Genomic DNA, 22,608 nt, shown 5'->3' on the forward strand with positions numbered 1-22,608 from the left:
AGAAACACTATGCTCTACCTTGACTAACAGCCTCTGCTTCCAGAGGATAGCACCCCCCCCCCCCTTTAATGACACCAGTAAGCATGTTTCTATCTGCCTCAGATAGCCATTATCTGGAGTGGATGTTGGATCTGGGCACTCTCTCTCTTTTCATATATATATATATATATATATATATATATATATACAGTGCTGTGCTAAAGTCTTAGGCACCTGTAAAAAAAATGCTGTACAGCTAAGATGCTTTCAAAAATAATGAAATGGAAAGGTTATAAATATTGAAAAAATAATATAAAGAGCAGTAAATACTTAAAAACTAAATCAAAAATCAATGTTTGGTGTGACCACCCTTCGCCTTTAAAACTACATCAATTCTCTTAGGTACACTGTCCAGCAGTTTTATAAGAAAATCGGCTGGTAGGTTGTTCCAAGCATTTTGCAGAATTTGCCACAGTTCTTCTGCAGATTTTGGCTGTTTCGCTTGCTTCTGGCTCTCCAGGTAATCCCAGAGACCCTTGATCAAGTTTTTATCTGAAAAGTAGTCTATTACTTAAAATATTACTTTATTTAACAAAATAGAAAAAGGTATCTGTAAAATTAAATTTTTTGGAAAATTCATCTCAAATTTGCTCTTTTCTACTGACATACTAATGCAGAAAACAAAAAATAAACATCTAAGACCAAATATATACTATATATCATATTTAAAAATCTAGGGTGCCTATGACTTTTGCACAGTGCTGTGTGTATATATATATATATATATACAATCTTTCTTTCTCTCTCTTTATATATATATGAGTATCTTTCGCTCTCTTTCTCTCTCTCTCTATATATATATATATATATATATATATTTCTCTCTCTCTCTCTCTCTCTCTCTCTCTCAGCCGGGTAAATATTTATGATGAAGTTGTGTTGACTTGTAAAGTTTGTTTAACCATGAAAGGCTTCTGTCCACGCACATCTGCGGTCCATGTGCAGTCTCTGGCCTCTGTGCCTACAGAAGTGACCTTGGCTCTTTGCTCTCTGTTTAGCAAATCACAGACCTTCATTTCACACGGAAGAGTGAATGTTTGCCCAAATGATTTGCCCTACATTAACAGAGAGAAAATGTGGAATTTTTTAAATGTGGAATTACAATTCATTAAAAAAAATGTTTTCATAATACTTCACTGTAGACTAACAGCCACAATCCTAAAATAGCTGAAAGCGGTTGAATCGGATGAAGGATGAATCTTTTCCTATAAATGCGGAACAAGTCGAGAGCGTCTTGACTCCTCCAGTGGGACGTGTCAGCTGTCAACTGATTTATGAACTTCCTTACATTTAATGTATTTGTTTTGGACACGGTTTACATTTCAGATTTTTAAATAGCTTTTATTGGCTTGGCTTCCAGTATGAAACGAGAAAGATTTATTTACTTTTGTTTCTAGATTGAAATGGGTCACTCGGTGCTCATTTTCCATTCATTGGTTAAAACAACGGCCGATTCTTACCTAGTGGTGGGGTTTTAATATTAAACTGAAATGGACAAAAATAAACATTATAGAAAAACTTCTCTCGAATACTGCCCGGAGCTCCTGCCCTTAAATTTATTTTGAAAGGCTGTATCATTTTAGATTTTGCGGTGGACCAAAAAGCTTGGGAAAAGCAGCTGAATGATACCATCGTTCTCAGCAGTCTTTAAGTTTGTTGTGTTTACTTGAGCATTGGACTAGATTTTTGTTTTCAGCACATAACAGTGACCTTCTTAAGGTGCTTTAAGGGGCTTTACTGTAAATATATGAGCCTGATACAGCATATGATTGCACCCAGCAGGTCTGTGCGGAAAGCACTGTGTGGAGCCTAATTTAAGCTGGACCGCCTGTCCCCGCAGGTACATGACGGACGGAGGACTGAGCCTGTACACGCGGCGGCTGAACCGCCTGCCGGACGGGGTGACGTCGGTCAGGGAGGCCCTCCAGCGCAAGGCCTCCACGGGCCAGGTGGACGCCGACAGGTAAGGTCACAGCCTTCCAAACCGCCATCCCCAGCTAGATAGACAACACGTGGAGTCTCTGCCACAGGCTGACCTCCCACCCCAAAAGTGCCCTGGTCAAACCGGCCGGCTTTGCGTCTCTTCCGTCCGATGCATGTGAACGGACGCGCGCGCAAAACAGGTCTGACTAGCCCTGGGGGCTCGCAGCTGATTCCACTGTACATAAAGGACTGCTTTTCAATAATAAGGCCACCTGGCTTTTTACTGTACCCCTTTAATCAGAACAGTTCTGGCAGGCCTTTGTCTGTGGCTGTTTGCTGAAGGAATCCCGTCTGGATTTTTGTAAAAACGCCGTATAAGGCCGCTCTGTGCGGAGACAGAGATTCCTTTGTGCCGTCACCCCGAAGCGGAGGGATTGTTTCGCTCAGGACTATGGACGGCTGGTAAGAGATGAGCTCAGGTGCACAGTCTGGCTCTTGTTTTCAGCCATAAATTCCTTTTTTTTCCATTCTTTTCGGAGGGCGAGTGTGGTGACTCCCCCTCTCCCTCCCCTCCCCTCTTGTGTTTGTGTTGTTGGCAGGAGAAGCAGAGGGTTCATAACTCATGACTCTCAGGTGTGTCTGCTTCCCCCTCCCTTCCCTTTCTCCGTTTGTTTAAGCTGTGGTATTCCAGCGCACCACAAACACCTTTGTGTGGACTGAATGCCGGTGTTCTGATACCAGCATGTTATTAGCCCAATAAATGGAAATTACAATTGGGAGAGAGGTCTTCTGTACCTGTTTGTAATGAATATGCATTCGGGCAAGGGGGCTTAGACTGATACCAGATAAAAAGAAGCAATTATGTGATAAAGACGAAAGCAAATTCGCAAGGATTTCAAGAAATATTTACTCCCTGAGACCCTTTTGCATTTTAATGAGTTAATTAAAAATTTGGAAAAGAGCTTGGCTCAACCGTACGCGTCCGTCCTGTATTTCAACAAAGAGGATTTGCTGTTTTAGCAAGGGAAAAAAATGGAGTTTGCTTCTCCCTTGGCTCTGTGAATCTGGCTGCCGCGATTGGATGGGTTGAGGGCACCCCCAAAGGAATGCTGGGAATCTGTGTACTTGTTTGCACAGGAGGCCCTCGGCGACGGGCGTCGTGCACATTAGCCCTCATTAGCATGAAACGCAGACTCGACGAGGTGCGCCGTCCCCGCGGCGGCGAGGGGCCGTCCGACGCGGCGAGGCTAACGGATGAGCGGGGGCTCTAACAGCGAGGCGGGCTGCGGGCTCAGCTCCCCCGCTGCGGCTGCAGGGCCGGGCTCCAGCGTTTCTCTCCGGCCTTACCCTCTCACTCACGAGCCTTCAGCCCTGCGAGCTTCCGTCTGCGTCTCTGAGCCCTACGGTGGCAGCCTTGTTTTACTGGCTTACCGCCGGTTGGACGTCGCCTCTGGTTTGCTGCACGCCCGATTCCCGTAGCGAAGGAGCTGTGCAGACAGATGCCAGCCCGAAGCTGCTTGCGCAACGCTGTTATTTAGCCGAGGATAATTGATCCTAAAATCGGTCTTCTTGTGCTTTCTTTGGACCCAACTGCTCGGCTTCTCTCATAACGGGCGACTTCCGGAAAGTCTCGCTATTGATGCAGCGAACGCGGCCGCGGTCGTCTTAAAGACCCGTTAGGCCGCGCACGCTGACCGCGCACGCTGACCGCGCGCTCTCCCGAGTGCTCTGTTTGATGTGTGCGTGGCATTAAGGGGAAACCTGGAAGGGATCCTGTGAACCCGGGGGTTAAGTCCATCAAAGGGTGCGCTCTTCCCAGGTCTCCTGTCGGAGATTTACTTAAGCTGGTGTTGTGGAACATCGGGGGGGGCGGGGGGGGGGGATTCCAACAGCGAGAGTCTGCCGGGGCCAGGGGGAACAACCTGGTTAATCATGAACGCCGTTTCCCTGGCAGCCGTCCGAGCCGGAGCTGAACCGCCGCTCGCCGAATGAATCGTCCCGATGGAGGCCCGCGGCGACCCGACCGGGGGGGCTTCGCTGGCGCGGCTTTCGCCGTGGCAACAGGAATAACCCGCCGAGGCATGTTGTTTTGTTTGAGTGGCGGGACCGCCGGATGTCGCGTGTTGTGTAGCGCTCGCTTTAGGCTCCGCTCTCCGTCTCCACGGCAGCCTCTGCCGGGCTTTGTGCGAGCGGTATGATAATTATTAGGCTGCCGGCTGTTTGGCTTCTCTTTCTCTTGGCGTTGTCGTTGGAGACGCTGCCTTAGACACAGGAAGGGGGGGGGGGCATCCACGGATTTAGCCGCGCTATCCAAACACCGTTTGGTCCCCCATGCAGGGGATTCTCTTTAGCTGTGTGCGGATGTTGACACACCGCATTCACACTACAAACCGTCTGTCTGGACAGAAAAGGCCATCGAGGATTACATCCGCTTGAAGCAAAGATAACAGAACCTTCATGGTAGAATAAGCTTGGTTTGACTGTGGAAGCGCGTCTGTGTGTATGCTTTCCCCTCGGTAATGTAGGCATTTGAGAATTTCTCCCCCATTTTTCGGAGCCATTAAATAGTGCCCTGGGGGGATCCTCGCTCCTGCTGATGCATCCGACCGTGTCTCGCCCCCCCCCCCGTGATAGCCCACCTGTCTGCTCACACATCCCTCTGCCCAGACAGCAGTCCCAGCTTCCTCCAGCTTGTCCCACTTGCTGGACCCCAGGGCCTCCAGAGACAGGTGTTGGCTGGCTCTGTGTCCTTCACTAGAAATCTGGGCAGGAGGAAAGTGGGGGGAACCCACGCTTTATATATACTTTTAAAAACATTTGGGACTTTCTTTATTGTCCTACGGCTACGTTGCTGGGTTTAAAAAAAAAAAACTTTTTTATAATGGAGGAGGTTCTGTATGTGTCTGTGAAAATAAAGAGTTAAATAATCATGATACATGGAGGTTTATGTGGAAAATGTGCCTGTAACCAATTAAATGGACCCCACTGTGGGGTGAACTCACTACTTATGTATGTGTGCAGTGAAATCATTTGTAAAATGTTTTTACGGTTCTCAGAACGTTTTTCTTACACCTTTGATGAGAGTGTCGTCTCTGTTCTCTGTTTATCTGAAAGCCAAATTGATGAAGGACCAGCGCTATGAGCGGCTTGTTTTGCAGACATTGAGGCACGGCAGCTGGTGGTGCGTTTGAGAAAGAGAGGCCCCAGGTGCAGAAACTGTACAGGGCTTAATTCTGGTTTTATATGCATTACGACTGACAATCTACAGTTTATCCCCCATCAGCCCTCCTAGGGATATGAATCAGTCGCTCCTGAGAATGGACCGATTTCGTCTTCTTCTGACTCCTGCTGTGCTGTGCGGTCCTGTCTGTCGCTTAATTGCAATGAGCTGCCTGTTGTCGTGCCGTATTATGCGGTAATGTAACTGGAATGTCTTTGGAACAATGGATGAACAGGAAGAACGTGTGACATGTTATAGATTAAAGGTACTGGTGTAGAATGCCTGCAAGCGGTCATTTTTAAACCAAGGCTAATATACCATGTTTTCTTTTTGTATCGGGTAATACCTTTTGATATCAGTAATATCCATAATGGCTTCTGGTAATTACATAGGATAATGCATTTACATTTATTTAGCAGACGCTTTTATGTACTTTTTTTGTACTTCGCTTTGGATAAAAGCGTCTGCCAAATGAATGTAATGTAATGTAATGTAATCCAAAGCGATGTACAAAAGTCCATATCATGGTCATTGGAACAACTACAAAACACAGGTTCGATAAAGTACAATACTCATTTCATACAGCTAATGCATCTCATTGCCGCAGATTAGATTTTCCAGCGTCAGGGTTATTTGTGGTTTTTCTGCATTTAGTTTTCGTGTCGTTTTGCATTTAAATAAGAAGCCTGTACGGCGGAACCACGCTGTGAGAATGCTGTCTGGCTGGCAGCGAGGAGGTGATTTATTTGCAGGTGGTGGTGCGCTACCAGCAGGGTACGTGATGAAACCTCGCCATCATCCGCCGGGGCGGGGAACAAAGCCCGGCGTGAAGCCCAAGCCCCGGTCGCAGCCGGCCCAACACCTGCTAACGAATAGCCCGCGCGCTCTGACCCTTCCTGGTGTAAGACAGCGAACAAAGCCAAGGGCTTGAATGGAGAGCTCGCCCCCAGCGGGCGTGGCGAGAATGGGGTCCTCGAGGCCCGGCAGCGCTGCCCGCCGTTAAAATGGGAAGCGGCCGTAACAGACGGCGACACGCGATCACGCTCGCCCCCCCCTCTGCGGGTGAAGAGAGCGAGGTCTGGTCTGCAGAAGGATGGGCCTTCACGGGGGGCCCTTCACGGGGCCCTCGGCTGTGGGTTGGGACACGTGGTTCGGCCCCGAGTAGCCGGAGGGTCGACGAGGGAGGGCCGATCTTCGCTGCATCCTCTCCTCCCCCGCCGCGTTTGGAAAGCCCTTCTTTAGCTACTTCAACTGCCAATTACCTCCTCGGTTACAACCCGTCATTTTTCCTTCACGCCAGGGGAACAATGGGTTTTAAAACGGCTGCGTATTTTTAGGGAGGCGCTCCTTGGCAGTCTGTTCAAACTGGAACCCAAGCAGAGTTCAAAGGGGGGGGGGGGGGAGGTGGGAGGGGGCTGCTAGCTGTCGTTCGAGCGTCTCCCGGGTCCCCGAGTCCTCGAGAGACGGGGCGCGGGACCGAGAGACGGAGAGCCCTTCAGCCCCCGCTCAGGAACCCTCCCCGTACGGCGCGGAAAGCACCTTCTGCGAGACGAGCGCTCGGCCGTGCGAGGAGTCCGCCGTTAGCATTCCGCTCTGAGCGCGAGCAGGAGAGAGAGGAGGGTGGGCTGGAGAGCCGGCGCCCGAGCTTTAGCATTTAGCAGGCAACGTACGCGGCCGTAGATACCGCCGCACCTGTCCTGGCCCTAATATCCACACGCCCGGCCTCGCCCAGAGCACAGGTAAGGAGGAGCCCCGAGCAGCTCCGTCTTCCCTCTGCGTCTCCTCCTCCTTTGTCCGAGGCTCCGATTGTGCCGCGGTCCAGGTGTTGCACGCCAGGCTGTAACCGGTGTCTCTGTCTGTGATTTCCCATTCACACCGCTCAATGGTACCTGCTGAATAGGAGCAGGGCTGACTCGGTCTCGGGTTACACCTAGGGGGGGGTGTCCCTTCAGGACGTGGGTGAAAGTGGCTGTGGTTGAAGAGAGAGCCACTGTGTCACGCTGCACTGTGTTTCGTGCCTGGCGTGAAGTTACATTTGTTTCTGTTTTGTTGCTAGACAATTGAGCAGCAAAGCTATCCTCTTACTCGCCGGATGTGGCTGTGGGGCTCAGTCCGTTCATTCTGTAAGAACTACTGTTGTAGCTTCAGGTTCTGCTGTGGAGTATTGATGTCCATGTCTACTGTACTGTAATAAACGTAAGACTGAGCTGTGCTCTAATTGTGCCGGTCAGCTTAAGTATTGCGTGACCCCATTTGGCAGCCCAAGAACTAGGGAGCCAATTAGAATCTGACCATGAATAAGCTTGTACTTCAGACCTCTTGAAATGAACTGTGTTGAGAGTTGGTCTCAGTGGGAAAAATAATGGAATAGAACATGGGTCATTCAGTGTGATGTGTAGATAAAAATTAGTCAAATTATTTGACGGTTAAGGGATGTTGAACGAGACGCTGTGGGAGTTTTGGGACCTGGTGTTTATACTTTTTTTCCCCCCATTCCCCCGTCCTTGCTGCAAATGGGCTGGGAGGGAGTTTTAGAAATGCTTGGAGTTTAAACCTTAAAAATAGAATGTTAGGTATTTGGAGAATAATTTGTTACCATCATAGTGCAACTCTCCTGTGTACTCTCATGCAGAGCACTAATACGTTGGGAAGGAGAGCTGGAATTAGCCGTCTGCCTGCTGAACGCTCCCGCCTGGTTTGTTTCTAGTCTGGTGAACACTGCTGTGGGACTTCAGTTCTGAAGGGGATTTAGAAGCGTAGCTCCACCCTGCCCTCTTTACTCTGGGGTGGTGACGGGCAGAGGGGAGAATGGGGAAATTGGCCATGTTTGATCCCTTCTCCGACGTTGATGAAAAAAGGGGTGTTCTATACTTCTTGCTAGAATGTGAGTTAAATCTCTAAATCCTGTCTCTTCTGTGTAGGTAAGTAGAACAGAAGCTGTAGATTCACATGGTACATGAAAGATGTGCACGGTGGATTGATATTTATCTTACCTTGCAATTAAATTATGAATGTAAAATGATTCACATAACCTACTTGATTTGTGTTCTGCCACTATTTCTCTATTCAAGTATCATTTGAAGAGAACGTTTTGCTTCATATACCAGTTTCGTTGTTTATTCTTGGTTAAAGAGTATGCTGGAAGATGTAAAGAGATTGAGCCTGTTCTACACCTCCCCCCCATTTCCTAGATTAATGTGTAATTATAATGCGTGTTACTACAAGGGTTACACAAGTGTTTGATTGGAAGTGTTTCACACCCTAAATTGTCATTAGCCCACGCCCCAACAATGAACTTAATTATGCTGAAGTGGCATTACACCCAGCCGCGTATTCATATGCTAATGAAGCTGAATTCAGTAGACTGGCACTGGGGAGATGAGTGACCTGATCTGCTCTTGTTCTCAGTGTGGAACACCGTGCCCGGAGGGAAAATATATTTGTGAAAAATACCTGCTACATTTGTGTGTGTGTGTGTGTGTGTGTGTGTGTGTGCATGCATGCGTTTGTGTGCATGCGTGCTGGTTGCAGTGGTTTAATTTGCTTATAACATAGCTTTTTACCATAAATAAATATAATGCAAACAAAATAAAAACTGGTTAAATAAAACTGGTTGCATTTTTGTATGTGTAAATACAAACTTAGTGTCTGATTTTCTGAGATGCAGCGTGGAGTGCTTGTGGAAATTGTGAGTTAATTTGGAACCAGATCCAATTCTCTTACCTGGGTTCCAAAGGTGTGGGCTGGTTCTGGAATTGATTCCCAGCTTCAGACGTAATGCACATCACTATCACACAGCTAACGTTAGGTGATTAATCTAAATAGCTAATTCTAATTAGCTTAGTTAGCCAATTAAGGCTTTTTGTATGTGCATGCTTGTGAATCTTCATGCTAAGAAACGTGTTCATATGGTGTGTGGGCAAATGTACGGGTGCATGCATTTGTTTGTTTGCGTGTGTATGGAGAAGAATACCTGTATGTGTGCACCTGTGGTTTGAGTGACTCTGGAGCTTGTTGTAGGGATTGTCACCTGCCGAACTTTGAAGGGTAAAAGCGTGTGACAGGCAGAGCATTTGAGTTATCAGTGTGTAAGAGATCCTTTGCTTTGACAGAGACTGTGGAGCAGAGAGCAAGGCTTTCCTCTGCCAGAGGGCTGGTTCGACCCGGTGAACTTCTGGCCCACCAGTCTGTTGGCCTAGCTAACAGTGGGTTTTACCTTGGATGAGGGGTCTCATCCATGAGCCATGAGCACGCTCAGTGCACTTGGCAGGGTCCGTCTGGCTCCCAATCCTGATCCTGCAGCCCTGCAATCTCAGAGCAAGGCTCCCTCCGGCTCCACCTCAGTCTCAGCGCTGAGCCCCGCCTCCTTTCACAGGGAGCCTCAAAGCACCGTTCCTCAGGGGTCCAAGAACAGGAATCCACAGTTGTTTTGGGTTTGCGTGTTTGCTAACCGCTGCCAGAACATGGCTGTTCCAAGAAAGTGAACCACAAATCCACTGACCCTGTTAAAAAAAGTCAAATAGGAAAAACAAATTCTAAAGATGGCATTGTACATCGTTTCAAAATCGTGAGTTATGCTTTTTGACTAACGAACTGAAGAAACAAACATGTTGACCTCTTTTGCGTAGTATTTTCTTTTACTCAGCATCCTCGGGGCAGAGTTGCACCTTGGAGTGTTTATAGAAAGTTCCAGTCTCTTACCTCTCCAAAGCGCAGTGCTCTCCACATACGAAGAGAACCTGAAATTTTTAGAGATGTGTTGTGCTTGAATTCCTGACACTCTGACCCTGTCATTTCTCTGGGCTTCAGACAGCTGTGTCATTACGCACCACAGGGCTTGGACGCCTGGGCTGGAATGCACTGCCCTTGTCCAAGCCCTGCAGGCTGATCTCCCTGCACACTGCCTGTGTCACGCTTAGAAATGCGTACAGAACCCTCACAGTCCTCTAAATTTAAAGCTTCATGCGACATCCCTGCTTGCACTTGAAAGCATCTGGTCTCACACCGTCTATATTGCTGGTAAGTTTCGTCTGTGTTTCTGGCGGTTCTGCAGAATCTAAATAGGATTCGCTCATTTCTGGTAGACCGCCGCATTTATTATATTGGATATTGCCTTAAAATGAACTGTTCGTTCTTTCTCTATATTTTGTATGATTCGATTATCAAATGATTTGCTGTTTTGCTCAACAGACTTCAGAAAAGAGTCCCAGCTGCCTTCAGATCAATTGCTGTGAAAAACCTAGAGCAGGGCTGCCTAACTCTGCCCTGGATATCTACCGTGATGTATGCTTTTACTCCAGCCCTGACAAATCACGCCTGATTCAACTGCTGGAGATCTCATTGAGCTGCTAATTAGTAGAGTCAGGTGTGCCAAATTAGGATTGAAAGGAAAACCAACAGGATGGTAGATCATCAGGAGCAGGGTTTGGCAGCAGTGTTCTTGAGAATAGCATAACAACCAAAGTACTGCTTGAAATGTCCTATGATGGAGAATTTTTTGGTTAGTCGACACATGCACCTTAACCCGTAAATGTATCCGGATAAAGCACATTAAAGGTTACAACTTTCTTTCGCAAGATCTTTTCTTCATGGCACAATTTATATAATAAATATTGAGTGGCAGACTCTCAGCAAAATATGAGACTTTGCACGTAGAAGATATTGGAGCTGCATTGTGCAATTTTGTGATGGAACTTTGACATTTATAGTTTGGAATGTGGTAAATGGCATCGCTGTCCTTGATTGACATGGCTTTGTCTATTGTAAGGACACCATTACAAAATGGCTTGTGTGCTATGCAATACTTCTCCCTGGTAAACATCTGTGACTCATCCAGTTTCAAGTTGCTTTTTTTATCCAATGTAGCAAACTGGTCAGCACCACGTATCAATGGCAGATATACGTAGATGGCTATTTAGCTTTGTCATGTTGTGTTGGTAGGAATTACATTGCTGCTAAAGTTATTATTCAGTGAAATAGCTGGCTGTTTTGAAGACATACTGTTAACATTTGTCCTACATTATTTTGGAGGGTGGATATCCTGCCTTGCCCGATATATCCAAAACGGTCATGTCATGTGTGAACAGACACTGAATTTTTCTTATGTAGGAGACCTATGTGTGAACGGGGAGATACGCTAGCTAACCCAGATAATTGAACACAGCATGTTGTGGGTTTCATGTGTGGAAGGGGCTTAGATTGTACATGCCACCCCTAATTAAAGCTTGCAGGCATCATGCTGGAGAAAATTTGTGAGGTGGCCTTATTTTACCGGATGTCAACACTGCTGTTGGTGGCTATTCTAATGTGTAGGAAGTCCTTCTGAAGAGCTTGCTTTCTGTCACAGAGGTAATGAGTATTTTGGGACAGGGAGGTATGGTGTTATTGCCCAAATCTCCCTCTAGTACAAAGTCATGTTATGTGGGAGAATGCATGCACGTGTGCACATCTGTGTGTGTGTGTGTGTGTGTGTGTGTGTCCGCATTTGTGTCCGTTCGTCCGTGTGTTCGTGTCTGTATGTGTGTGTGTGTTTGTTTCTATAGAGTTGGAGACAGACTAGAGACAGCAGTGGGATCATTATCATCTGTTCATCCAGCCATCCCACTAAATATGGATAAGGACTCCAGCTGAACAAAAGAGGTGCTCAGAGTGCCTTGGCAGCTGTGTGAGAGAGATCACTGTGTATTTACATTCTGAGGGGACTGAAGAAAAAAGGAATCTGTACCAAACAATGTTGAGGCACATGGATGCTTTCCTTTCATTGAGGTGTGAAGTCACACTGTGGAAACGCTAGCTTCTTTAAAGTTTCCACTAAATAGAAAATGTAACTTGTAGATTTTAGCCCTTTAAGAAAGGGAAGATGCAATGCAATAGGAAGGATGTCTTTTGATTTTGTTCTTGTTTCGTCCGATTGGAAACGTGTACATACGATGTCACGGTTCGTCAGACCGCTGCAGCAGAGGCTTGAGGGTGAAGTACAGAAAAGCAAGCGGAGAAAAGTGAGTTTTCATGAGGGTGCAGTTGGGAAGACTGCTTGGCTCTCGGAGGTTTATCTTTCTGGAGTAATTCCCATCGGTACGTACGCTCCTTTCCTTTAAATAACAACAGCGCTTGACCCCGTGCTCTGACCCCGAAAAAATCCTCTTTAGGCAAGATGGCGAGGGAAAACAGGCTTTCCTGGAATGTACAAATTGGATTGGTTAAGGGAGCGCGCTCGCTCACTTTACTGCGGCCCTGTTGACTTAACAAATATCCTTGAGCGCACCCGCAAGACCCCCTTTCCAGCCGGCACAATTAATGTAAGCGGTTCTTTTGAACTCCTCCGCGCTCGCTCCTCCGCGGTATCAAACTGGATTATCCAGTTGCCTCGTAGAGCTCTTTATCAGTGTGCCGGAGAGGGACTACTCTTTGTTCTCCCCCGCAGCGAACCGAGCCTCAGCTGGCGCGACGATGCAAGCGGCTCTATCGGCAGAATCTCCACCTGCGAACGGCGGGGCCGCGCGAAGGCTTGGCCTGCGTCAGCGGCGCTGAGGTGAATCCAGCTCAGCGCGTCCCTTCAGAACCTGCCGGATATTTATTTTACCTCGCGGTTTATGCCAACTCCGGAGCCTTTTGTGAACGCGCGTTGAATCCAACGCACTCTAATTAGCTTCCTGTTGTCTGTTAATGGGGGAGATCGGGTAGCTGCTAGAGGCTCCCCCCCCCGCCCCCCACATCACACAGAGCGCCCTGACTCGCGGCCGCTCCAGCACTTCGCAGGTTAACTCCGCGCAGGGCTCGGGTTACGGGCTCGCGGGCGATCCGTTACGAGCCTTCGCTTGCGGCGGCTCCCCTCAGTGCGAGGCGGACGCTGCAGCGGAGGGGATGGCCGGCTCGGTGCGCTGAAGCCGCACCGCGCAGAGGGCGAGGCGGGCCCCATGGAGCTCCCCGCCCCCCGGGCCAGCTCCAGCGCTTTCCTGGAAACCTTGCGCCGAGGGGAGCCGTGGCTAGCCCGCGCGCCCAGGTGAGAGAGGCGGGGGGGGAGGAGGGGTCCTTTGAGGATTTGAGGAGAGCTAATGGTGAACAGCGCTGGGCTCTGTTACACTCTCAGGCACCTTATTCGTTCTTTTCTCCTCTGCTTTATCTTGTGAATCACATTGTTAGGGACATGTCCTACATTTGTGCCTTCGAGAGTGAAATCCGCTGTGCTGTCTGACAAATTTTATGAAATACACTCTTAAGTATTCGCTGTTTTGTGAATGCATGTTATTTTAATTTGCCGAAGGGGCAGACTTTTTTTGTTTGCCGACAGGTTTTTTTTGTTTGTCTTGCGTGTCTTTAATTTTCAACATTTTGTTACTTGTGAGCCTTTGTACTCGATCTGAGTGATGCTTTGAGTCAATCAAAGCAGTACTTCGTGCACGGTTTTGCAGATAGACTTTAAAGAGAGTTGAAACTGTGCCTGAGGCTGATAAATTTCTCTCTTAATCTCAGGCTGTCATACTGCCAGAGTGTCTGCCTCACTTCGGCTACCAGGCACTCAGTAACAATAACCATGTTCTGTGGCTCTTAAGCACCAACACAGTAAAATGCTTGTGCAGATATAAATTGCCATTTCAATTTGAAGTTAAGATGACTTCAAGGATTATTTTAGCATTACACTTGGTACAACAAAGGATTTATAAAGGAATCTACAGTGTTTTTTTTTTGTTTGTTCTTATTTGTTTTTTTTACATGAAACTTGTTACTCAGACAGCTTCTTGACAACAGCCTGTCTGTCACTGGATGAATGATGAATGTGCCAGAACTAATGAGCTGCCACACAAACACAATTCCACAGACAGGCTCAAAACCTTCCTCTGTCCTCTTTAAAACCCTGTTAACAAGGTTGCCCAATGCCCTTCCTGTTCATTTACCTCTCGCTGGCAGGTTCCAAACTTCAGGACAGGGGGCTTGTTTCTGAGGCCCACGCCTCCCACCCAACATCCCCAGAGGTCATGTTTTCATCTATGAAGGAGAGAAAACCCCCTTGTAATTGCAGCCCCCCCCCCCCCCTTTAAACTGTGAAGAAGAGAAGGAAGTACATGATGTCATTCATGTGCGAGGCTTTCATCCCCCACAACCCCCGACAGACATGTTCAGTGCTGGCTCATTCAGTCTGCAGGGTTCAGGGCCCACCACCACCCCCCCTCGCTTGCAGTTACCAAGCCATACCAAGCTTGTCTCTGGTCCCTGGTGCAAAATGGCTGCTGCTGCTGTTAATTATGCAGACTCCGGGGCTTTCTCCTCATCGCTCACAGTGCTGCTTACCCTCCACTGCACTTCACACAGAGAACAAAGAACACGCAGCGAGGCCTGGAGACGCACGTTTACAGCAGGCCCAAAGGGGGTTTCATTTCTTGGGGGCAGTGAAAAATTTTATGGGTAGAGTGGCAAGAAATGCATAATTTGCACTCATGGGTTAAGTTATAAAATCTATAGTTTCAGCAGCTGTGTACTGATCATTTTCATCAGTGACAGTGCAGTGGTTATAGAACTGGGCTTATAACCCAGAGGTTGCAAATTTAATTCCTATGTTGAACACTACCACTGTACACTGTTCACAAGGTACTTAATGGAGAGTTGCTTCAGTATATACAGCTGTATAAATGTAAAACAGTGAAAATAACTCTGGGTAAGAGTGTCTGCTAAGTGGCAGTAATGTAATGTCATTTTTAGGTTTGTTTTTTTATCATCGTGACTCAGGATTACTGTAAATATACTTCCTGGCACTGTTCTGAGTCATTGCTTGTTTTGTGCTATACTGGTGTTTTCAGCAAGGATTGACTATAGTTTGACTGTATGTTTGTTAAGAAGCCGTGTGAACAAACTGGCAAAAGGAGTTTCAGTGATTAGATTTGGGAGCCTGTATGGGTTTATAATAATAATGAAAGCCCTGCCAGAGACATTGGGGTGTTCTTTTCTGTGTGGAAAATTCACACTCAGCCACCCTGTCTGTCCCCTGCCACTGTTCCCCTTGTTTTCCATGGCTACCGTAAAAAGATGGATTGTTCACCGAGGTCTGAGGAACACTGTTCTATCAGTGAATTCTCATTGGCAGGGAAATGGGTAGGCACTGGGATCAGCAAACACTGCCAAGAAAACCCCCCTAATGAGCCCCCCTTCGACCCTTAGTTGGAACATTCCAGGTTGGCATGCCTCTTTGTCAGGACGATACCTCCCATGTCCTCCCTCTCCATCTTCCTCACTGCTCATTTGCCGGACCAGCTGCGGCCCTTTTTTTTCTGGGGGCTCCTGCGGGAGTCAGACCTACCCTGTCACTCGGCTGGTTACCACGGCGCTCGGCTCTAATCCCCGCCCAGAGTAAGCTGGTTTCATATAGAAACGTGCACAAGGCAATCCACAGTCGCACCCGCTGGTTTTACACCACTCGACCTGCAGGCAAGCTCAGAACCCCCCCTTGGCCCGTGCAGAGCGGCATCTCGCTGCTCGCGCTGTCAGAGTGATGAGTGGTCTTCATTAACGCGCTTGAAGGATGAACAGCTCAGCCCTTGTTTACCGCGGCCTGTCAGGAGCGGCCCATTGGCTTGGGCCCCGAGTGATGGACTTCAGGCGCTCTGTCCCAGAGTTCACTTTACGCTTTAGTTCACGAATCACATTAAAGAGATTCTGCTCTATAGTCACAGAGGCCTGTTACATTTCCAGAGACCGATTTTTTTTTCCTTGGGAAGGGACGGTGCTTACAGGCCATCACTCATCTGGTGTGAGTGTACTTTCAGCCGCAGGGATGTTCCGGATGCCACCGAACATCATGTCATGTCCACGCCAAAGATGCACAACAGAGTTGGGTGGTTTTCTTCTCATGTTGACTTGGTATCACAGGTACTTTGATATCACAGGCCGTTATGGGTTGGCCTCTTCAATTCTGTGCATGTTGTGGACTTGTGGCAGATGTGTACTGTTTAAAATTTTTTATTTTTCTCTTGTCTTGGTCATAACATTAATTATCAATTGTGATGGCAAGTGTTGTAGCACATACAAGCGTATACAATGGGAAAACCTTTGGGATTCTGGTTGGAATTGTAATGGGAGGACAGGTTGACAGCCAGGGTATGGCAGACTCAATTGGAGTGACAGGGCCTCGGCCAGAATCAGCCTAATCAGGTTGCAATTTTTACCATGGGCTCAGTTTGCCCATGTAGGTCACATAGCATGCAGGTACACCTTCCCCAGTTTGCTGCTGCTAACTATCTGGCCAAAGGCACACAATTTATTTGAATCGTAATATCTGTAGTTCTTGCCCTGCAGCCTTTTGTGAGATGGGCAACATTGCAGTGAAGGTGGCTCTTCCTGTACTTCCTGGCCCACTGTGCCAGAGTGGGATGGACCGTATTCATATCCTGTGAACGTGATTGAATGGTGACATACACTCAGAGATGGTGTGCGATAGATACTGTGGTGCGGGAAACTGGACACTAACCAAGCACATGGGTCTCTATGGCAAACATGGAGCTAATTATGAGGGGAGTTCATACAAGGGAGACATGCAGAACCTCATTGACATGGGGATAATGCAAATCATAATACTCCCCATCTCCAAACCCCATCAGCCGAGCTGATAATATCCAGTGTGGTTTAAATGGTGTTTTGAACATGCTCCCTCTCTCCTCCTGCAGTTGGGACGACAGCAGCTCGGTCAGTAGTGGTATCAGCGACACAATTGACACAGATGACATCAACACCAGCTCCTCCATCAGCTCCTACGCCAACACACCAGCCACCCCCCGAAAGGGCGTAGACGTACAGGTGAGCTTGCATTGGCGACTGCAGTCCAAATGAAGGCCTTTGAGATCCTGCAGTCTCCCAGTTGGAAATGGTGAACAGAACTGAGGCATACCACTGAGCCCACACCACTGTGAAAATTAGTTTCTAAAGGTCCCGGTATGCTGAGGTCTGTTGATCCCCTTGTACACAGTTAAAGAGATGGTTGCAATTTGGCCCTGTAAATGAACTTAATTAATTGTACAGCTGGTTTATGGGCCAACCGCATTACTGGGAGCAGCAGGGAATAAACTGCTACCTGCTTCCTTTTTCTGTGGTCTGTAAGCTTGCTTTGTCCTGAACTTTAACTCTAATGAATTTAAGCCCAAGTTTACATTTTTAAGATTCTTTGGCACGTTCTGCCATTGATGTCATCATTGAAATGATGGGGAATGAATTGCAGTCTTGACTGTATCAGGCACCGAATTGGCCAAAACTCAGTTTCATATCAGGGATCAGAGGGCAGGTTGGTCTGCGCCGGTGTTGTTTAATCTCAGCGCCCTGGTGTAATTTGCCTTGGCTGCTTCAGTCCTGATCATTCCCAGGATAGCCATGTTCTGATAACAATACTGCGTACGGGCTGAGACCACGAAGAACATGCACTTCTCACACAACTCCATATAAGGGCTTTTTTTTTGCTTCCACATCTTCAGCTGGGATGATGGCAAATCAGATTGGGGGAGAGAGGGATCCCTGTTGTGAGAGTATTTCTGTTTGTCATTAAGAGCAAAGCCCACAGATGCACAGTATTATAAACCACCACTGCCTAGAAATAGAAATGGATTTCATTGTTTAAAAGTTTTAATTGGGTTAACTGTAACCCTTTTCTGATTAGGTAGTCTTTGGCCAGTTCTGACTGCTGAGTACAGCCTTTGAAAACAGAAGAAGAGAATGAGTTTTAGGGAGACGTGAACTTCCAGGAGGAGACAGGACTCTGTGTTACATGATTCAGGCATGTGAAGCAGCATATGGTGACCAAATGTACCTGTACTGCAAGTATATTTCAAAGTTTCAAAGCCGGAGAGGGGTCGTCGTTGAAATTTGCCCTAATGCTTCTGAGAACTTGTGAGAAGCTGAGGACGTTTACAGCTGTGAGATGTGCAATCTAAGACACTGGGCAGACCGTCTTAGCTCCTGGAATTTATGTCCAATGCTTTGCCTCAGGGCACAAGGTCAGGGTCCAGTATTCGTATGTTTATCTTTGTGAGATTTTCTTGCAAGGGACATTGAAAATGCATTTCTTTTTTAAAACTGTCCACAGTTGGAGAGAATAACAAAATATTTTTGGATATTTCCTTGAAAAAAACATTTTACTTGTAGTTTTCATAGCAGTTTGGCATGTTAGAAAGGCAGAAGTCTTTGTCAGTACAACCTTTGGTCACCTTCAAACTAAGCAATTATTAACTCCTGCGATGCCTTTTATTCACATTTGTTGCTTTATAGTTTTGACTGAATATTCTCTCATCAACTCCAAAAACTAGTCAGGAGAGCAAATGCTTTCATTTTCAAATTAATGTTTAGCTGTGATTCAGCATTGTGAATGGTGTGGGCCAGGTGTGGCACCTAGTCCCCATGAGACTGCCATTGTAGCAGGCTCAGGTGGTGTGAGGAAAATACTCACCCAGCAAACAGGCAAGCTGCAGGGAAGTGTAGAAGCGAGAGAATGATTCAACACTACATCTCTCTGCAGACCAGACACAGTGCTGCCACGCCTTGCGTTTGTTCCCCACAGCACCAGACAGACGCGGAGAAGCACTCGTCCGTGGACCGCGCCGTCATGTGGTCCAGCGACGAGGTGCGCAGGTCGGACGGGGGCTCTGACAGCGGGGTCAGGATGGAGCCCGGCTCCAAGTGGCGGCGCAACCCCTCGGACGTCTCGGACGAGTCGGACAAGAGCCCCTGCGGCCGGCCGGCCCCCGCCATCTCCCAGACCGGCTCCTGGAGGCGGGGCATGACCGCCCAGGTGGGCATCACCGCGCCCCGCACCAAGACGACAGCGCCGGCGGTCTCCAGCGGAGTCAAGACTCACGGGACCGGTACGTACAGACACGCCGGTGCCTGTTGTGTCTGCCGCTGCAAACCGACATCTCCCCCTTTGTTTCCTCCTCCTCCTCCTTGTTTTAACTATTAATACATTCACTGGGCCATGGGAAAGTAAGAGGGGGGAAAAAAGCCAAATGCTGAACAGTCTGTCAAGAAGTGAGATCAGGTTACTGGAGATAATGTGGTGTCTGGGTTATGTGTCACAGTGTGCAGACTCACACTTCTGAAGCTGGAGGCGGATCGAGCTCTGAGTTCAGACATGTTAGGACAGCTCATAAGGAACTGTGGCACTGTGATGCACAGTTTACTGTAAATGATGCGGTTGTGCTATGTGGTTGATGAAGCATTATTGCTGCTTTGCGGGTGCGCAGGTAAAACGGATGACGCCAAGGTGTCGGAGAAGGGCCGGCTCTCGCCCAGGTCCAGCGGCATCCAGCGCTCGCCCTCGGACGCTGGGCGGAGCAGCGGGGACGAGGCCAAGAAGCCCCCCTCGAGCACATCTCGCACCCCGACCAACACCTTCGGCTTCAAGAAGCAGGGGTCCGGCATGACCTTCATCACGGCCAGCGGGGCCACCATCACCAGCGGCTCGGCCACCCTGGGCAAGATCCCCAAATCCTCCGGCCTCATCGGAGGGCGCTCCTCGGGCCGCAGGGACGGCCAGCAGGCCCAGGACGATGGCTACCTGCCCGTCAGCGCCCGCGCCAACCTGCAGTACCGGAGCCTGCCCCGCCCCAGCCGCAATGGCGCCCGCAACGGCAACCGCTCCTCCACCAGCAGCATCGAGTCCAACCTCAGCAGCAAGGCCGCCGCGCTCCCTGGGCCCAGAGCCCGCGAACCCGCCAAGGCCGCCGGTGGGAACCCCCTGTGTTCAGCCAATCAGACGGACCGCGAGAAGGGTGTGTCCTCGGATGCAGAGGTGGTGATGCCCTGCGGCTCCATCAAGGCAAGCCCCACGTCCCAAAGTGGAGGGGGCCTGGTGCCCCAGGGAGGGAGGCAACAAGGAAGCAAGTACGCCGATGTGTCGTCCCCAACCCTGCGCAGGTAGCTACCCAATCCGCTCCTCACTAGCACAAAGCATCAGCCGTCCTGCATTGCTGTGCCTAACGTCCCTTCATTCAAGTCCACGGCACCTGTGTACAATGTTCATTTACATCATGGTGGTTACATTTATTTAAGAAAATATTTTAGGTAAAATGGCGGGAAGTCCCGCATTGGTAAGACAGTCTGGTTAGAGAAAACACTACTTCAGGCAAATCAGGAAAAAGCATTGGCAAAAAACGGGAGAACAAGGGAAAACTGCCGCTCACACTGACTGCATTCAAACCAAATTTGGGTTGTTGTATACTTGTGAACAATGCAGAGGGCAAAAAAATAACACTGGCTTAATTTTTTGAGTATGAAGGCAGATGCAGGTTTTAGGTTTTAGGGTTCACGCCCTTAAAATCACCAGGGAACAATCAAAGCCTTCTCTGCTCTGTGCCTGCCAGCTCAGCACATCAGTCTGTAAATGCGTTGGGCAGAGCAACGCCTGTCTGAAAAGTAATCTTAGATTAAAGTAAAGCAGTTCCTAACCCCAACACATCAGTCGCTCAAGGTTATCGTATCATTACGACATCCTTGTTAGAGTCTTACTTTGCCTGTGAGTGGCCTTGCTAGCATTCACATTAATCTCTTGGAAGATGAAAGGCTGCCCCTATCATCAGACCACTTCTGTGCCCCCCCTCCTCCCTCGGGCCGCTTGGAACAGTCCAGTCCGATTAATTCAGAGGTCCCTGAGTTGATGCAGACCAAAAGAGAAATGTTTTTATTTGGTCTGACTGGTGAATGGATTGTTTTGGGGTCGTTTTCAGTTATTGCACAGGTTGGATGAAGTCATGAGAAAAGTACATAGCTTATTTTATCATTTGTACTTTTGATGTTAGTTTTTAATTTGTTTTTCTTTTTTCTGTTTTGTTTTGTCTTGACATTACTGGGGTCACTGCACTTTTGCCCCTAAAGAACAATGGAAATGCAGTTAATGTGACACACAGGAAAGTGAAAATGAGATCTGCCATCAGTATTCATCATTTAACTGTGGCATTGAGTTGCAGAGAAGGATTCAATGTTAATGTCTTAAATGGATCCCAGGGCCCTGTGGATAAAGTGACTGGAAGCCTCATTTGCTTTCTTTTGCTCCCTGTTGCGTTTGTGCTGTGCTGGTGAGCTCAGGGCTCTGTCTGTCCCTTAAGGCTCCGCCCCTCTATTATCCACCTGAGGTCTGTTTGAATAGCCGGCAGTGTTGACACAGCAATGATGAATATTATGTGTGAAAACATTGTGCTTTTTCCTCACATTGCCTTTAGATGACCTGTGCTTGCAGTGCAGCACTCTCTCTCTGCACAAGTGATTCATTCTCTCTCTCTCTCTCTCTCTCTCTCTCTCTCTCTCTCTCTCTCTCTCTCACATACCCTCTTCTCTCTTTATTGTGTAAGGCTCTTTGGGGGCAAGCCCAGCAAGCAGGCTCCAGTCACCACGGCAGAGAACATGAAGAACTCCACGGTCATCTCTAACCCCCACGCCACCCTGGGCCAGCAGGGGGCGCTGGACTCGCCCTCGAGCGGCACGGCACTGAGCAGTGGGGGCAGCAGCCCCCTGTACGGTGCCCGGGTGGGTGGAGTGGGAGAGCCGGCCCTCTCCTCGCTGGCCTCCAGCCCTGGCTCGGCCTACTCCGCCCCCACCAACAGCCTGACCTGGGGCACCACCCTCAGCAGCTCCTCCGCCCTCAGCAAGGAGGGCCTGGGCTACCCGTCGGTCAGCAGCCTGCACACCAGCTGCGAGTCCATCGACATCTCTCTGGGCAGCGGGAGCTTGGGACACCAGGGCCCCAGCAAGGAGGAGGCGCTTTCCCTTCTTGTCAGGACCGGCCTATCAGAAAGGTGAGGGCACCACAGGGCACGTTTGAGGTGCTGCCAGTGCTATTGGTAGTGTGATATTTAGGGCTGTGAGGTACTGCTAATGACTAATCAGCCCATATAAACAGCTCCTGTGCCCCATTTGAACCTCATAGTGGCACTGAAGCCCTTGTACATTTAAGTGGAGATGTTTCTCGTATGGTAAAATGTTAAATTGCTTTTTTAGCTGTTTTTCTTCCTTTCTCAATGCCAGCCCAGTAAACCAGTATAATACAGTTGGCATACTGAAATAAAACAACGTCATTTTATTAGAATGATGTCAGTGTCCCGATTCTTGTCTTGTGCAAAGTTTCACACATTGGGCCATTGGTAGATGACAACAGTGATGGAGCTGAGTATACAATACTCCCTGTATTTTGCAGGAGCATCCAATGGTGTTTTTGTGTTGGTCTTACTTGTTGAGTGAGCTCTCCTTCTCCTTACCCTGTTTTCTAATTCTATCTCTGTTTTATTAACCCTTACCCCACAGTCCCCTGTCTTCCCCCTCTGCTAGTCCTAAATTCAGCCGAAATACCTTACCTCGGAAGCAGGACAGGTAAAGGTGTCTGTGTTGTGTGGTGCGCACTGTGCTTGGTATCATTGTGGCTAAACCACTGGCTTGAGTATGTCTTGTTATGTGGCGTGATGTGC

The 22,608-nt window shown here is 48.4% G+C and overlaps 1 protein-coding gene across 16 annotated transcripts in view; it reads left to right on the forward strand.

Moving 5' to 3' along the window:
* The window catches only part of LOC135255262 (neuron navigator 2-like), a 194,369-nt gene that overhangs the window by 144,536 nt on the left and 27,225 nt on the right, over nt 1-22,608 (forward strand). For 12 of the 16 annotated variants that reach the window (XM_064336200.1, XM_064336201.1, XM_064336190.1 and 9 more), the window contains 6 exons: nt 1,880-2,002; nt 16,837-16,966; nt 18,714-19,017; nt 19,396-20,068; nt 21,499-21,942; nt 22,448-22,513. In XM_064336200.1, coding sequence (XP_064192270.1) covers nt 1,880-2,002; nt 16,837-16,966; nt 18,714-19,017; nt 19,396-20,068; nt 21,499-21,942; nt 22,448-22,513 — 1,740 coding nt within the window. The remainder of the gene's footprint in view (nt 1-1,879; nt 2,003-16,836; nt 16,967-18,713; nt 19,018-19,395; nt 20,069-21,498; nt 21,943-22,447; nt 22,514-22,608) is intronic. The other 4 variants (XM_064336197.1, XM_064336198.1, XM_064336199.1 and 1 more) reach the window with 1 other exon arrangement.

Source organism: Anguilla rostrata, chromosome 5 (assembly GCF_018555375.3).
Source record: "Anguilla rostrata isolate EN2019 chromosome 5, ASM1855537v3, whole genome shotgun sequence".
NCBI classification, from domain to species: Eukaryota; Metazoa; Chordata; class Actinopteri; order Anguilliformes; family Anguillidae; genus Anguilla; species Anguilla rostrata.